This window comes from Melampsora larici-populina (assembly GCF_000204055.1).
Source record: "Melampsora larici-populina 98AG31 unplaced genomic scaffold MELLAscaffold_22, whole genome shotgun sequence".
In the NCBI taxonomy this organism is placed as follows: Eukaryota; Fungi; Basidiomycota; class Pucciniomycetes; order Pucciniales; family Melampsoraceae; genus Melampsora; species Melampsora laricis-populina.
The window spans coordinates 540,351-558,551 of NW_006768786.1; the positions used below are offsets into that span (position 1 = coordinate 540,351).

At 37.5% G+C, this 18,201-nt stretch overlaps 3 protein-coding genes across 3 annotated transcripts; 1 reads left to right on the forward strand and 2 right to left on the reverse strand.

Annotated features, from left to right (window-relative positions):
• Window positions 1–4,319: 4,319 nt before the first annotated feature.
• On the reverse strand, window positions 4,320–6,248 carry MELLADRAFT_48630 (uncharacterized protein; the record flags this gene model as incomplete). The annotated part of the gene is made up of 5 exons (XM_007410890.1): window positions 4,320–4,988; window positions 5,065–5,342; window positions 5,433–5,874; window positions 5,956–6,004; window positions 6,091–6,248. 5 exons carry the CDS (start codon window positions 6,140–6,142, stop codon window positions 4,454–4,456), a joined length of 1,356 nt encoding a protein of 451 aa, XP_007410952.1.
• A 152-nt stretch (window positions 6,249–6,400) lies between these two features.
• MELLADRAFT_72050 (uncharacterized protein) lies at window positions 6,401–8,312 on the forward strand (the record flags this gene model as incomplete). Its single annotated transcript, XM_007410768.1, has 6 exons — window positions 6,401–6,491; window positions 6,557–6,895; window positions 6,983–7,139; window positions 7,204–7,261; window positions 7,338–7,621; window positions 7,709–8,312. The coding sequence occupies 6 exons, from the start codon at window positions 6,435–6,437 to the stop codon at window positions 7,945–7,947; spliced, it is 1,134 nt and encodes a 377-aa protein (XP_007410830.1).
• A 5,239-nt stretch (window positions 8,313–13,551) lies between these two features.
• MELLADRAFT_87660 (uncharacterized protein) lies at window positions 13,552–18,184 on the reverse strand (the record flags this gene model as incomplete). The annotated part of the gene is made up of 7 exons (XM_007410889.1): window positions 13,552–13,720; window positions 13,806–13,834; window positions 13,927–14,052; window positions 14,158–14,344; window positions 14,440–15,738; window positions 15,806–17,399; window positions 17,524–18,184. 7 exons carry the CDS (start codon window positions 18,182–18,184, stop codon window positions 13,552–13,554), a joined length of 4,065 nt encoding a protein of 1,354 aa, XP_007410951.1.
• Between the last annotated feature and the right edge of the window lie 17 nt (window positions 18,185–18,201).

Here is an 18,201-nt window from a genome sequence, read left to right on the forward strand (position 1 = left end):
GTCCCTGGTTCAATATCGACGGCAACCGACTGCTGGACTTCGGCCGATTTTTCTCACACTTACATGGCAATCAATGGTTTTTTCTTTAACTCTCAGGGTCTTTTCTGTCGTCGACTGCTCGCATTCAAGGTACATTTAATTTATATATACAGCGGTGGACATTTCATGTGTGCTGATCTTTCTTTGTTTTCATGTGTCGTATGCCAGACTTTGGCTGGGAACCACACAGGCGAAAAGTTGGCCCAGGTCTATTGGGAATCCCTCGAACACGTTGGGGCATTGCGAAACCATTTCTCCGTGACGGGAGACAACGCCTCTTCTAATCGTGCTATGGTTCGTATTTTGGGAGACCGATACAGGGAGATAGGCATCCATTGGCCCTTTGATTCTCGGTTCCATGGGTGTATGTGTCATGTCATCAACCTCGTCGCGAAGGACTTTCTGGAAGGAATGGGAGAGTTAACTGAGGCCAATATCCAAGCTTATGAGACCACGGGATTGGCCGAACCTCAAGCGACTTTTGAGCCTGACGAACTCCCAATGACGGATGACGATGCCCCAGGGGCTGGTTCTTCAATTGATCAATCATCTCAGGACGTTCACGGTGTCACTCAAAACGATTATCAAGTATTTGATTTTACTCAGGAGCCATTCGCCGAAACCGTCAGTGACCAGCCCTCCTCTGCTCCTGGCGGCAATCAAAAGAAGAAATCGACTGTTGTGAGCCGTATCCGAGCTTTGGATACGCACATACGCAAGAGTCCCTTAGAACTTGAGTGCTACATCACGATTCGCGATAGCGTCCAAGACCCTCCTCTACTGCCTCTTAGCTGCCCTACGACTCGATGGAATTACTTTTATTACGTCGTAAGTATTTTGAAACTCTCCGACTTACCAAGTTCATCTCCCAATTTGACCATGTTTACTTTCTGGTATTTGTCAGGTCCAACGCACTCTCGCCCTGAAGAAGTCAATTCAACTGTACACTTCTTCAGACCCTAAACGAGCCAAATTCACCATCTCTCAATCAGACTGGGCATTGATCGAATACATGCGACCAGTCCTCGAAATGTTCGAGTCCGCGACCCAAGTTTTCCAGTCAAACGAACCCACCAAGCAATGGGTCCTGCCGACTATGTGGGCTCTTCAGAAGGTACTGCGGAAGCACCAGACCGTGCCTGGTGCTTGGGGCCGCGCTTGCAAACGCGCGGAAGACAAGTTAGTGAAGTATATGGAACGTGAGGAGTCGAATGTTCAGACCTTGGTGGCCACCGTCCTTGATCCCTACAATCGCAATTCTGTATTTCACGATCATGAAGAAGTCGAAGCTCATGCGAAGAAGTACCTCCGTGAAGAATATGACCTCTGGAAGCCCAGCCCTACCGAAAGTGCCCGTGACAAAGGACCACCACCTCCAGCTGACCGTCGCCCTGTAGCCAGCAAACTTCAGGCGATTTACTCCTTGTTGGGCAGCCAATCGAATGCCCCGATCAACGATTCCACCCAAGAACTGGATGAAGTCTACCGTTACTGTTCTGGAAAGGAGCCGCTCCTGCCTGATGAGAGTGTGGGCCAATACTGGACGGTAAGTTTTCATATCTTGAATATAACTTATCTCATGTGCTTTTCCTGACATCGCCCTATGTTTCAGCGTATGGCCAAGCCTGGCGCGCTTCCTACTTTATCCAAAATTGCTCTCCAGCACCTCACCATTCCTGCCTCTGGTGCCTCAGTTGAGCGAGTTTTTTCGATATCCGGTAATATAGCAGTGCCTTCCAGAGGCCGTCTCCACACCGACATCATCTGTCATCTTGTGCTAATCAGGCACTGGCTCACCAATGATGATGCTTCGATGGATTTAGAGGAGTAATTGTGGTGGCCTTTCAATCTTAACTTAAGAAAAATCCTGCCAGCCTTATATTATACAACTTATGAAAAGATTCGTAAATACATTTGTGATGAGCCAGAAATAAATGATTCCCTGTTGTTGTTGTTTCCATTTACAACACGTTGGTGGTACAGTGAGAGTGAGCAATCCGAGGAAAAAACCCAAGTCTGCCCCTTGATGTTCAAGGGGCATCAAAATCCCCGCCGGTGTGTGAGTGCTCATATGAGTAATGAGTCCTCGCACACCGAGGACTTATCCTCCTGCTTTGAGTGAGCAGGAGGATAAGTGAGTCTGGAAACTTACTGAGTCGTGCCATTGGCCAAAGACTCGCGGACAAGCCTGTTTTGAGTCCCGTCCTCAAGGCACGCCTAACCCTAGGTACAGTTAGAGTTTTGTACTCTAACTGTCCGTAGATGAGTCGGTACTCAAAATGAGTCCCTCGGACCCCGCATCCCGATTGTGAGCGTGAGTTGCTCAAACCTGCATCCCTGGTCTGACGCGGCCAGAGAAACCGAAGCCTTGTGCAACCCTTCTGGCCGGCCAGCGAGATTGGCCAGCCGCTGGTCATTTCACACGATGTACAGGGGCATTTCACATGTATTTGAATATCCCTGCGTGTCACACGCCTCCATCTGCCAAACTGTCGGATACACAACAAATAACAAATTCAGTCCATAGCAACACCAAACCGCACCAAACCTTCCTAAATCGTCCTCATCCAATGTCCATTCAATCAGTTATAATCACATTTTCAAATCCCCATACTATACCTCACTACACCATATTGAAACTTTTGTCAAACGCACACAATGCGATGTGACTTCATGCAAAATAAAAACAAACGTTCAAAAACAAACGTTCCATTTGGTCTTGCCCGTCACAACACAAATGAAGGAGCACTCCAACCAATAGGAATTGCTCGCCGATGATAGAACATTAAAATTATAAATGTCTACTCGGGGACACATCCTTTAGAAGCACGTACACCCAAAGAGAAAACATTGAGTACAAACTGAAAACTGTTTTGTGAAATCTGAATCTCAGCATATGACACAATTCATCTCCGCTCTGATTCGATTTCATTGTTCTCAAACCTTTTGTTTGAAGCTTTTTGTACCAGCTGGGCTACAGACAGAACTGGTCTTGCTTTTATTTAATCTTAAGCAAATCACCTCGTAGCACTTCGTATCCGCCTTCCATAAAAGTGATTCTGTCGTTCTCGTACTCATCACTTTGGACCCTATTCATATAATCTTCAGCTTCAACTTCCGCACATAATGCTTGTCAAAGTCCTTATGTCACGGCTGGCCACATTATACCCTGATACCTATCAGGAATTAACGTTGAGCCAGCTCATATCATTCGTCAATCTTTCCGCGGATTTTTTAAAGAGGAATGACGGCGCACACCCGATGACGGCTCTCCATGGGCCTGTGGTAATCTTTGTTGTATTTCCACCTTTGCCACCTTCGCCAGAAGGGGAGTGCATGGCAACCGTCAGTTCATTTGGGGAGATCACAATACACGGGACATTGGATCGGGCACATTGAAATGTGACTGCGTTGACGGATCTGTAATTACATATACCTATGGTGTCAGCTGTACTGGCCAGCGGCCAGCGGCCCGCGCTGGTCAGTAGGTTTGCACAGGGCTGCTATTGCTCACGACGCGGCAGGCTGATTAGCCTGACCCGTTTGAAGGCTATGCTTATAAAATTGCCTGTATTGGCAAAAAAAAAAAAACTCGAGATTTGGTCAAGCTAATCTCGAATCACTGTACAGTCGTTCTCAGAAATGTTGGAAAAATGCAAAATCTCGAGCTGAGCTCGGGGTCCGTGCGCTGAGCAGGGACACGCAGATACAAACACTGACAAAAACTTTGATTTTGACAGGTATCTCAAGATGAAAATTCGTTTACTTTCCATCATACCTCGATGACCACACACCTATCTTGCCAATGGCCAGGCTAACGGACTGATCTCTTCAGAAAAACGGTGAAAACGTATGATTTCATGGTTAAGGGATTGTAACACGAGTTGAGGATCAGAGGAAGGATGGCATGGAGAGGACACAAGGGAGTTGAGGTTGGTGAAAGGGACACTGATCTCCACTCGACAGCTGCCATGACTTTTCCGTGACACATGTCATGAAAAAGTCACCTCCTCGGGACCACGACCTCAGCTCGAGATGTTGGATTTTTCCAACATTTCTGAGAACGACTGTATATAGCAGTAGCTGGCTGGAATTCCAGATTTTCCAGTAAAACAGTCAAAATGGTCAACACAAGCCGGTCTTGAACTTTGAGTTCCACTCATTCAATCGTATCCTTGAAGTCTCGTAATCTTCCTGGGCTTGTAGCGTTGTAGGCGCGGTTGTGAAAGTTGAATTCTTCATATTTGAAGAAAAATAGTTTTAATGCACAGTTTGTCTTTAATGGTTGCTTTTAAAAACTAAATGGGTTGCATTACAACAAACGATAAGATATGTAAAGAGATCAAAAAAAAAACTAAAAAGTACAACAAACCAAAAAAACGAAAAACAAAAAAGAGTACAAAATCACGACACGTCAATCCAACCTTTGATCACGTTGATGATGTTGAGGAGCATCAAGTTCAAAACCAAAGACAGTTTCCAAAAAATTTAAAAACCAAATCGGATAAACCCAAATCTCATTAAACAAAAATGTACCCAAGATCAAGATCAAGAACCCTAAGAGTTGTAATCCATTAAAGACTTCCCAACCCAAGCCAATAGAAACCATCCAAATCCCAATCGATCTACAAGTATCAATCACCGATCGAACAGTTGCCGAAATATGTTTAGTAACTGCTAGTCCACAAAAATTAAACATTGAAATACTAATCGCTATGGCTAATGAAGACCAAAGGATTTGAGAATTTGAAATGATTTGATGAAATCCTTCGTTGGCATCGAAATAACCTTTTCGACCGGCCGGTTTAGATCCAATAAAGATATGTAAGACTGGAATAGCTATCACAGTAGTAAAGAGACCAAAGATGCCTTCTAATCCAACAGCTTCTAATGGAGGTACTTCATACTTTGTCATAATCTTTTCTTCAACTACAAATTGACTTGCCGAACTAAAGGAAAAAAAATCCATTCATCAATAAGATTTGAATGATTTGTTGACAAAAAAGCGGTTTAAAAAAGACTTACAAAACTTGAGCAAAGAAAATCAAAAAGATTCCCAGTACAGTTTTCGTTCCATCATCTGCACCTAAACTTTTCATCTCAGTTTTCTCTTTAGACTGTAACGAACCAGCAAATCCGACAAGAGCGACTCCAAAAGTGATGATCAATAAACTTAACCATTTATGAGCTTTAAAGGTTCGTTTAAGAAAAATAACCGAAAAGAATGCTACCCAAAGTGGTAAGGCACCTCTGATCATTTGAAAAACCGAAACTGGAACAAATAATAAACCGACGTTCATTAACTAAAGAAAAGAATCCCCAACGAAAAAAAAACAAAGATCATGAATGGTTTGAATCGATTTAGATGAGTCAGATTGATGATGATCACTAACAGTTGTACCACAAATATCAAAGATCGTAGGTAACCAAAAGATCATTTTCTGGATCCCTATGAGTTGAAACGTTTCAGGTTGAGAAGACATCACAGTAAGTTGATTAGGTTCTAAAGAAGTTACGATCGGATTAGGAGTAGGACCATGAACAGCTAAAGGGGTTTGATCATTATTCGATGGATCATCCGAATTTAAATGAATAGGTTGGATTAATGAATCTGAAATGATAGGATGATCTTCAGATCCTCTGGGTTGACTTTCTTCTGAATGTCTTGGAATAGGTTGGTAATCATGAAGTGAGATTGGTTTGCTGGCTTTGAATGTGTATTTGATTAGATAAAATGCAATCAAACATAAACTTTCGCCGGCAAACATGTTGAGGGTTTGCCATACTGGTTGTTCAAAGTGTTGATGAGTTGAAGGGTCTGGGTTTTGACAGTTTCTACAGGATTAAGAGAGGCATGGAAAAATGTTGAGTGTGGTGGGTCGGATTGGTTTGAAACAAATGACCGTTTGAACTTACTCTACACATTGTTTGTCTTGAAACTTTGACCAGAGACTGTTTGAGCAACCTTTGGTGAGTAGATTAGGATGGGAAGGAATATAAGGGACAAATGAGTTTGGTATTTGATTTGAGGGAGAAGATCTTGGGATGTACCGGTTGCTAACATTCCAACAATCAAGGTGACTGTGGCAAATTGAGTTGACATGATGAGAAAGAGACTTCAATGCTGGTTGGTTGGTTGATTGATTGATTTGGTGTTTGCTTGGTATGGTTGAGGTAGTTTGATGGATGAATGATATATAGTTTGTTTGTTGGTTCGATGAGCTGGTCTGGTTGTCTTTGAGGTCAAATCACAAGAAATCCTTACAGTTGTACCCGGCTGTGATATCCGATCCGATAGTTTGCTATCTACTCGAAAATTAAATTGCACTATTCAAGTTTCTTCTTTCTTTCTTTCCTTCTTATCGACCAAATCAAATCAAATCGAAGAAAGCAAGATGTTATCAACTTCAACTTCTCATCATCATCATCTCATCAATTCTATCAAACAGAACGTAAGTCTCAACCAGTTCTTTTCAAAATCTCAACCTCATCATACTCACACATCATTCTTATCAAGCTCAACATCAAACCCCAATCACTCTACAAACGTTTCTCAACCCATTCAATCACCTCCTCATCCTCAACTTCCTCATCATCAAGCCTACCAAAAGACGGTTTAACATTCCAAGACTTTGTAAAACTAAATCCAAACCCAATCCCATCAACTTCGATTCCTAAAGTACATCAAAGATTACCTAGTTTTTTAAAAACCGAAATCCCAAGTTCACCTTCATATAATAAAATCAAATCAGATTTAAGAGGTTTAGGATTACATACAGTTTGTGAAGAAGCTAGGTGTCCTAATATTGGTCAATGTTGGGGTGGAGACAAAGGTGAAGCTACTGCTACAATCATGGTCAGTCTTTTTTCGATTCAAGATTCTTTTGAAAAACTAATGTTGATTTAAGTTAATTTGGTTTTTGTTTTGTGAAATTTAAAATAGTTAATGGGTGATACTTGTACTAGAGCTTGTAGATTCTGTGCTATTAAAACTTCTAATCGACCTCCTCCACTTGATCCGAACGAACCTGAAAACACAGCTGAAGCGATCAGTAAATGGGGAGTAGGTTATATTGTCATGACAAGTGTAGATAGAGATGGTTAGTTTTATATTCTTTTCTTTAAACTTTTTTGATCCATGATTGATCGGTTTGATTTTCACAGATTTACCTGATGGTGGAGCTCATCATATTGCAGAAACCATCCAAAGAGTCAAATCAAAGTAAGTCCAAACCCCCGAATCCCAAACCCCATCCTAATCATTCACTAAACCAAACCATTTTTTTCTCAATTACCAGAGCGCCACAAATCTTACTAGAAGCTCTAACGCCCGACTTTGCCGGTCCAAACCAATTAACATCTACTACTTTAATTGCTAATTCAGGTTTAGATGTCTTTGCACATAATTTAGAAACGGTTGAAAGATTGACTCCTTCAGTAAGAGATCGTAGAGCAAACTTTCAACAATCTTTAAAGACTTTAAGCTTTGCTAAACAGTTTGGTCCTAATGGATTGATCACTAAGACTAGTTTGATGTTAGGATTAGGAGAAGAAGATGAAGAGATACTTGAAACTCTTAGAGGTAAGCAAACATCCAACGCTTTCCAATATGTTTTCTTAACGTTTACTTATCATTTTGGTTTCGGTGGTTTTTTTTGGGGGGTTTTAGAATTAAGAAAGATTGATGTAGATGTCGTGACATTTGGTCAATATATGAGACCAACCAAACGACATATGAAAGTTACTGAATATATTACACCTGATCGATTTGAGAAATGGAAGCAGATTGCAGAAGAGATGGGATTCTTATATGTGGCTAGTGGACCATTGGTTAGAAGTAGTTTTAAAGCTAATGAATTACTTAAGAGTTCATTAGGTGAACGTTTATTGAAGAATCAAGCTTTCTAACCATTGGGGGGTTCTCTTTGATTTAGATTTTCTTGTGGGTATTGATTTTTTTTGTATAGGGTTTTGTTTTTTGGTTGAAAGAATTTAAATATTATTTTACAATATATATCATTTATTTGCCGTTTTTTTATATTCATTTTGTCTTCCTCATCAAGATATCAGAATGCAAATCATTTTTATCATTGAATGGAATACACAAGAAGTTTGTTTTTACAAATGAGTTTCTCTAATAAATGATTCATTTTTTTGAATTATAATTTTTGATATGGTACTTGTAATGATTGACGGTTTTGAATGAAGTCTAATCGTTTTTGATCTAATTTTTCTTCACTCATTCTATTTAATCCAAAACCAAAGAAAATTAGAAAAATATTGTAAGCGGTTTGAGAGATATCATCAAGGGTTTCTGTGTGGGAAAAAGATTTGAAAGAAAGGTTTGGACTGACTTACTCTGTTCTTAAACATGATTGTAATGATTTCCATTGTGAACGACAAGACCAAACAACCGAAAACGTTCGATTGGTTGAACAATTTGCAAATTCTATATGATTCCATTTTCCAAAAGACCACCAAAAACCAAAAGGAAAAAAATCAATCAAGATCTTCATCGAAAAAAAGAAACCCTATTGTATGGTTAAAATGAAGGAATTTGTTTTTGATTTGAAAAAAGATTGACCTGATACTAATTTATCACAAGATTTTAATGCGATTAGTTTAGATTGTTTTTGAAATTCGTCTTCTTCTCTTCTTGAAAGTGATTTAAATGTAGTTGACATTGATTCAAGGAGTTTAGTTTTTTTGATGGTTTGAAGGTTTCTTGGGTAAATCTCCAGGTTTCGTAATCTTTGTGGTGAGGATTCCTTCAAGTTGATGGAACAGATGGAAATAAGTTGGATGGTGAAAAGTCAAGAATGATGGCAGAATTCAAAGTGATGCAAAGATCCGATCCGATCCGACCCGAAGAGACTTGGGGCCGAGAAGGTTCCAATTCGGATATTTCTTCGGTGATCAAAATTTATCAGAAAACTCATCAAACCAAACCATCAAACCAACCAAAACAAGGACGGAAAACTTGTCAGACCAGTTTCGAGGAAAAGTTCCAGAAAACCAAGAAAGCAAAACTTCATACGGATCCTAGGAAAATCAAACTCACCAAGAACACCTCAGAGTGACAGAATCCAAACTGGAATTCAAACTCACAAAGGAAACTTCACTTGAAGGAAGATGATCAAGAATGGTCCAATCAAATTCAACTCACTTCATCTTATTCAATTCATTTCTACAAAAACAATACCATCTCATCAACATTATCATCAGCATCAGCATCAGTACCAGCATTTACATCAACAACTCGAACAACCTAGTAAGTTGATTTGTGATGTTTCTACTTTTCATTTCATGGACTAATTCATCATCATTTCTCATTCAGATCTTAATACATTTCAAGCATATCAAGAAAAGCCAACAAGTCCATCATTATCTTTAAAATCCAATTCACCATCATTACCAATTCTTCAATCCACTTCTACTTCTACTTCTACTTCCATCATTAATTATCATCAAGACCTCACCTTAAATACGATCACAGAAACCTTAATAAAGTATTTAAACCAAAACAATTATTCAGCATTCAAAGAACTTTATTCAAAACATCTTCATACGACCTTTAATTTAAAGAATGGACGTTCAACATTACTTTCGATTTCAAAGATATTTAAATCTTTATCAAGATTAGGACAAGGAATGGGATTGATGAGACGGATTATGAAATCATTACATGTTTTAAATTATCCAATCGGATCTGAATCGATTGTACAAGAGTTTATTGAAATCTTAATTAAATGGGGTAGGTTTGATAGAGCCTTAAATTATTTAAATATGTTTGATTTCGATTCATTAGGTCATCAAGTCTTTAAACTCATCAACAACCGATCCGATTCCCAACCGGGTTTTTCGAATCATTCATTGAAATCTAATTTACCACCTAATTTATTTAAAGTCAATCAATTGGTTTGGGAGAAATTGTTATTGATTTATTTAAAGTTGAATCAAATCGAATTAGTTTTAAAGATCGAAAATGATTTTGGATTAGATGGATCGGTTTGGTCTGATGAATGTTTAAATCAATTCTTGATGGCTAAAATCATCAAGATTAAACAATCTACTGATTTGAATCAAGTTCAACAAATCCAAAAGTTACATGAATTGATTCAAGCATCGGAAGATAGAGTCTCAAGAATTGGAATTAGTCAATCTCATTCAATCCTTAAGTTAAAATACGAGATTTTAGGTTTAGATGAAGTTTTGAAATTGGTTGAAGTTCAAGAAACTGATCAAAGTTTGATGAGTATGCAAAATATCCTTAGAGCTTGGTTAGATGCCTTGATTGATTCTAATTGCGATAAAGGCTTGATTGATCCCATTCAAGTCGGAAATGTATTAATTAGATTAAATGATTTATATCAGTCTAATCAAGAATCGAATTTAATTGAAGAACTCGAATTAGAAAAGTATACGAGGTATATGAGAGAATGGTTAGAAAAAAAGATACATTTCAACATTCAGAATAGTTTTCAAACCGATTTAAACCTATCTGATGAACCTTTTGATATTTTTAAAAATCAATCCATCTTGACTATCGATAGGAATCATCCTGAATTAGGTTATCATCAATTAGAAACACTTTTGAATATGGTATACAATTCATCAGATTCGAATCAAGATGAACGTTTGAAGAAGAAACCATCAAGCATGATGATATCAGAATTAAGTCGAATCGAATCTATGATAGGATCTTCATCAGAATCAATACGTAAATTAATAAGAGAATCGATTATAGATCGAGAATTGAATTTGAGAAGTAATCATTTGATCGGTTTGATTTGGACAAAATTAATTGAAGTCGATTTGATCGGATTACTCAATCTTTTAGAACGTGAAATCAAATTTGGTTATAGATTAGTTTTAACAGGTTTATTGATCAGTTTAGTCTTAGGAGGTTTAGTGGCCATCCGAGTACCTAAATCGATTCTACTTTCTTTTTCTCAACGACTTCTTGATCAACAAGAACTCAATAATACAACTTTAAAAATCCAAGATCAAGAAGACGATCATGGACCTAGAGCGTATTTAAGAGCAGCAAGAGCAGCAGCATCTGTTGGGAATTTCTTTTTGGTGAAAGAATTACATTTAGATTTGATTAATCGGTTTGGACATGATGTTTATTGGAATGAAGCATGTGGGATTGATTATTTAACGATGATTGTGGAATCTTTGATGAAATTAAATGAACCGATTGAAGCACATGAAGAGATTTTAAAGGTTTTCAAACAAAGCAGATTGATTGAAAGTTGGATAAAAGAAGAAGATTTAGTAAACCCACCTCAAAAGGATGAACCTAGGGAGATGATGAATCTTGGAGGATTTGAAGATTTCATTCATGAAGAAGAAATCAATTGGTATTTTCATCAAAAAGAAGATATGACGAAATTGATTAATAAACTTGAGTATAATTTTAATAAGAAAAAGTTTAGGAAAAAACCATCATTGTTAAAGATTTTATTAAGGATTAAGAAGAAATTAGAAATTAAGATTAATAAGATGGAAAGTTTAATTCAAAATTATTCAACTACTAATCATCAAGAAGATTTTAAAGATGATCATAAGATTATGGTGAATGAAAATGAAAGAAACATTCAATCAATCGATCTTAAAAATGATTTTGATTTTGAGAAAGGATTAATTGAGATTAGAAAAAGGTTAAAAGAATTTAAATTAGCTGAAAGTTTAAACCAAGAAGTCATTAAGATTTGGAATAAGAAATCATCATCATCATCAATTGAAAACAAAACGATTGAAAGATGTTAAAAAATCGGTTTGGTTAATCATTAAAACGAGGTTTTTGGGGGGTGGGTCGGTGGGTCATTAGATTTGATGTTTTTTTATGGATTTTTTTTCCTTTTTGGGTTTTTGGAAATCATATTTTCATTTTTGGTTTATTCTTTTGATGATGATTTATGATCATCATTTCGTCATCCAAGTGGTACTCTATCTTTTTTTCTTGAAATTAGACAAGACAAATCACTCTGATTGTTTATACCCAATTAAATCTGTTATCTTTAAGCCGCCTGGTGTTCTCTATCACTAGCCTGCGCCATTAGAGTATATTCACACATGTTGTGTTTTGATCAGATGCCCTGAGATGCGAGGCATCTGATCTGTGAATTTCATGAATCATTTGATAAATGATGATCAAAATCATCAAAAGTTGAAAGATGATGAGTACATAGATATATGGAAAATGCAAAAGTATAAATTAATCATCAAATTGATTCTAAATTTGAAATACAGTGAAGGAGCTTTCATGTACAAGTGTGATTTCAATATGAAATTTTACATTTGCAACAACACCTTTCAGATAAGATAAGCTTCTGATCAATCATCATATGTGGCAACAAATGAGGTTACCTGCTATATCAGCTCTCTTTCTGGTAACCAAACAATGGCAGAATATACTAAGCACTTGAATTCTCCTACCCACCAAAAAAAATGGCTTTGTGCAATTCAAGGAAAAAAGAGCAGTCAATGAAAAACCTCTGAGGCAATTATTGCCATTGGGCCCCTCAACTGCTGATCAAAGAATAGAGACACTACCACTACAACTTCCAGGTCTCTCATCTTTCCTCAGACAAAAGCTTCAGTTCAGTAACAAAAAAATCTACCCTTGTGTCACTGTCACAGAAGTCTCCGTGATCAGTTTCACATTCCATCTAGATTAAGATCACTCCATGAGAGGTAGGAACTTCTCTACATATTCAAAGGGAATGGTCCACTTTTGTTTTTGCTACAGTTGCCAGGTGGTTCTGTTTAAAATCATTGCAGATCAGCCTCAGTTGAAATCCAATCACCAAGAAAGTCCACAGAAACCTAATTAAAACTTCATTCAAATGATTCTCTAATCAAATCAGAATTTTCATAATCCATACCACATCAATCAATAAACCAATAAAAACTCCAATCCACCCATCCAATCCTCAAAACCAAACCCAATTCCCAACCAAAAAATCCTCAAAAATTATATTTCTTATAAACAAAAAAACAAACAAATCAAGATAAAAAAACAAATCAAGATTGGTTTTTTTTATGAAGAAAAACAAAAACACATTTTAACAAATTGAATGAAGAAAAAAAGAAAATCTATATATGTAGAAATGAATCATTAAATTATATCTTCAAAAAATAACAATCAAGCAAGCAAAACCAAAAAAATAAGTATAAAATAAATTCATTGATTTTCCCTTTCTCCCTTTCTCCCTTCTCCCGTCCCAATCCAATATATATATATATATGTTGATGTTATAATAAGATATATAAAAAACCATTCAAATAATAACTTGAAAAATACCTTTCTAAAGACTTTTGTAAAAAAAACATTCTCAAACTTAACTTTTTGAACTTTTAAACTGATTCCTTCTTTTTTCCCTTCTCCCCCCCCAAAAAAACCAAACCCAGATCCAAATCCAAAAATCCAAAAACCCCAAACCCAAAAAAAAATCCAAGAAAAAAAACCCTTCTTCTATACCTTTCTACTAAAACTTTCAGCTTTCAAAGTTCTTCTTTAACTTCTTCTTTAACTTCTTCTTTAACTTCTTCTTTAACAACTTCAACACCTTCATTCTTATCACCCTTCATATTATCTTTAAACAAGATACTTAAATCTTCAACTCTACGTTTAGCCAATTCAGCCTTACTTAAAGTTTGACCTAAACTCATACTAAGAAAGTGCACAGAATCCAAAAAAAAAACATCAAAATCTTTCCAAAAAAAAATACAATCATCTCAAGACAACTTTTACTTACTTTGCAAGTTCAGTTTTTCGTTTTTGAATCTATCATCGAACCAAATCACCAAATCACCAAATCAATCAACAAGAAAAAACACATTCAACGGAACCTCTTCATGTAAGCTTTCTTTACTCACTTCTAACATATTCTGTTCAACTGATCCAGCAATAATATACCGAATCATTCGAACCGGTTTAGTTTGTCCAAGCCTATGAACCCGATCGACCGCCTGATTCTCAACCGCAGGATTCCAAAATGGTTCCTAACCAACCAAACCCGTTCATCCCATTCCCAGTGTCAAAGAAAATCAAAATCACCACATCAATCCTCTACAAATCTCAACCGAATCCTTTACCAATTCACTTACCATTAAATAAACTCGTTGAGCACACGTCAAGTTTAATCCTACCCCACCGGCTCTTAGGCTCACTAATAACACTTCACACTTCGGATCGGTCTTGAGATCTTCCATGGCTTTGTTTCTTTCAGGTCGACTCATCGTTCCATCTAATCTACCATATCCAATATTAAATTCATCTAGTGCGTCTCCAATCCTAAGAGAAAAAGAAAGAAAGAGAAAGAAAGAAAAAAACTTCATTAGGATTTTGGCTTTCGATTAAGAAGATGGAAGATGATGTTCAAAACAGACCTGTCTAACATCTTAGTCCATTGACTAAAGACTACACTCTTCACCACTGATCCTTTACAAGCTTTATAATCATGCTCAGGATCCTCTTCTTCATCATGCCGGTCTTGAACATCAAAGATCATGTTCAATGGATCATAATTCATCGAAGCTGGATTAGCTTGACTAAACGGTAACAAATCACAAATCAAATGTCGAACTTTAGTACTATGACCATACTCATTCTTTTCGGTTTCATGATCCCCTCCTTTTGCTTTCCCTTTTCCTTTTGCTTTTGATGATGATGAAGTTTCTGATTTTTGAGGTTGAGGTTCTTCAAGTTTTAAATCGGTCACTTCAATGATATCTTTAATTGGATCTTTCAAGACTTGAAAACATACTGTACATTCTGCTGATCCTTTTAATAATGGCCATTCTGGACAAACCTCTTCTCTAAAACATCTTACACAAAACAAATGTTGACATCTAGTCACAACGATCGATTTCAAATTATTATTAGCTGTCCCACCACCACCACATGATGAATCAATTTCTTCAAGATTACTTTTGGCTTTCTTCTTATTAGGTCGTTTACTGGGTCTAGAAGAAGACATCTCTTCTAGTTCTTCTGATGGATTTCCAATCATCAATTCTTCTCCACATTCACTACACTGTCCTACCCCAGTTTCTCTCATCAAGTTTACCAACTTGATCGAATTTGATTTATTAAGTCCTTCACTTTCGATTTCTTTCATCAATTGATTCTGTCCTTCTAAAATCTTCATAAACTCATTCCCTGATCTACTTCCTAAACTTTTCCCATCTGAATCCGTCACCAAACCAATATGTGTACAAATCTGTCGTAATCTTAATAATTCTTGTAAAATCGAACAATAATTCTTTAAAACCGTTTCATCTTTTTGTTGTAATTCAAAGTTCTTTCGACTACGTTGATGATAAGTTGAATAAAATTTCTTTTCATATTCATCTAATTCTAAATAAACAATCGTATCTCGTTTGGTAGGTAAACTTAAAATCGGTTTTCCATTCTTATCAATCGAATTCTTTGTTCTTCTTAATGCGATTTGTCTCATGATTAATTTCAGTCTTGAGACTCCTAACTTATCTCCTAATTTGGCTGGTGTACCAATATGAGTCGTCCAAAACACTCGATCTGTAAATGGTTCGAGTCTTAAAAAGGCTACTAATGAAAATAAATCGTTGAGTGAGTTTTGTAAAGGTGTACCCGTAAGACAAACTCGTCTTTCGGCTAAGAGATCACAAGCCGCTCTTGATTGTATAGTAGAGTGTTCCTTGATCATACTAAAGGAAAAATCGAAAAGCTCATCAGCCCTGATAAACATATTGAAAGTCATGTCACCTTACTTACTGAGCTTCGTCCAGGACGACTCTAAACCATTCGATAGACTGTAAAGGACTAGGAAGTCCATCTCCCTTCCTTTTCCGTTTCAGAGGTCTCTTTCGTTTACTGTTTTCATTTGACTCGGTTGCTGTCAACGAATTTCCAGATCCATCTAATTCTTCAATTCCACCATCACTACTATCTTGAGCAGCACCTTCTTCTTCTTTACGATTCTGTCTAGAATATTCATATCCTAATAATGAATAAGTTGTGATCACTACATCATGATCTGCTAAAACTTTGACATCTGTCGTTCGACTGTTACCATGATAAACACAAACACTTAATCCAGCTTGAGTTGAATTTTTCAAAGTCTTTGATGGGATTTTCCTCACGTGTTCTTCGATTTGACTTTCCCAGTTTTGAACTGTAGATAAAGGACAGATTATCAAGGTAGCTCGTGATTTCATCGTGATCAATCGGTTTCGATCGATGGTAGCTTCTTTCTTCTTAATTGAACTCTTCGTTTCTTTTGGTCGTTTTTTAGGATTTGAAGTTGATCCTTCAGCTAACCTCGTATGATCTTCTCCATTAGACATCGATGTGTTCAATTGTTGGATCGATGAAGATGATCCTTCTTGTGGTGGCTGTGATGAAGATGAAGATTGATTATGCTCAAAGGCCCGAGCTTGAACTAGGGTAGTAGCCACGAGTGAGATTATCGAGATCGTCTTGCCTAAACCCATATCATCAGCAAGTAACGATCCACGACACTGATTGGGTGTTTGAATGCCAAGTTGTTCGATCCCTGTGACCACATTAACCCATCCGATATGTCTTCCATAAGAATCACGTGACTTTTTCCATAAACACACCAAATTCGCTTCATCGTGATCAAGCTGAGCCTTTCGTTCGTCCGGATCATGTATTACTTTATTGGGTTCGGGTTTGACTTCCTTTGGGGTCTCACGATCTAACATGAAGGATAGGGCTTGTTTCTGATGAGCATATAATTTACTCGAAATCAAATCACTCGGTTCGGTTTCATCTAGATCGACACCACTTGCCAACGATTTGAAGACTGCATCGACCTGTTCATGTGCATCATAAGTCTTGAATTGAGGAGTTCGAGAACCTAGGAATAAATTGGAAGTTCCATAGGCAGGTCCACCTAAGAGTCTTTGTCGAATTTGATCGATACCTTCACGCGGTTGAGCTGAATGTGGATTATGATAAGGACATCCCAAGTGCAGATCTGGATCATAGCTAAGTGGATGTTCGAGGACGACATTCGAACGAGTAAAATAAGCCCCTATGGCTGAGATCGATTCGGGTGAACAGAAAACCAAGAGTTGTAATGGTAACATGAGTGGATTCTTTTCGCCACGTCTGATCACACAACATTCAATATAAAGTTGTCGTCCAAGTGGTTGTGCTCTACGTTTCAACTTGTTTCCTCCTAAACCGTCCGTTTCTATAATTTCATCATCATCATCCGATTCTGGAGCTTTCCAACCACCTACGCTAGGACCTCCACTGATCGAATCGATGGGACCTAGTAAAGGTGCAATGACGTTACCGACCTTGTGTTCGACCATTCCGAATTGTTCATCAGAAGGCGCTAAGAAAGGTTTGAATTAAATGTCAGCTTAGAGAACAAAGGGATCGAATGACAAAGGGAAATTGAAGATTGATGATGTTGAGTTGATTGATTTGATATGGTTTTTGTAGAGATTAGGACTGACAAAGCACCTTCAACGTCTCATTACCACCATTCGGAGGAAGTCGTCGAAGTCTAACGGGTAAAGTTTGAGCTCTAGGTTTTCCACCCGGACCAATGATATCTGATTGAAATTCTTTCAAAGGATATAACATTAACACCAAAGAGCTTAATAAACCTATACAGACTGGTTTATAAGCCGAATTATGAACTTGATTGAATTTAGAATTGGTCGGATTATGATTCGGATGATTGGAGGTAGGTAAAGAGAAAGTATTTGATCTTGGAGAAGGAGTGAGTGGATAAGAAGTAGGTCCTTGAAAATGATGCGGAATCGAAAGTGACGAAGTTGAAGGAGTTGAATTAGATGAATAAGAATTAGAAGATGAAAACAGCTGATGATGATGATGTGGTGAGATGGTTAGTTGTTGTTGACGTTGTGATCTTTGTTCAGCTTGTCTTCTTGCAGTAGCTTGTAATGCAGCCAATTGTTGTTGCCTTGGACCGTGTCTAAGTTTAAAAGTTGAAGCTAAACCTGATCCTGATCCTGATGCAGCAGTAGAAGTGGAAGTAGAAGTCGAAGTCGAAGGTTGAAGTGATGAAGATGTTTTTTGATTTGGTTGATCTTGAGTTAAATCGATTATTTTGAGTGGTTGGTTTGATTTGATTTGATGTTGATTTGACATTGAGATTGATTGACTTG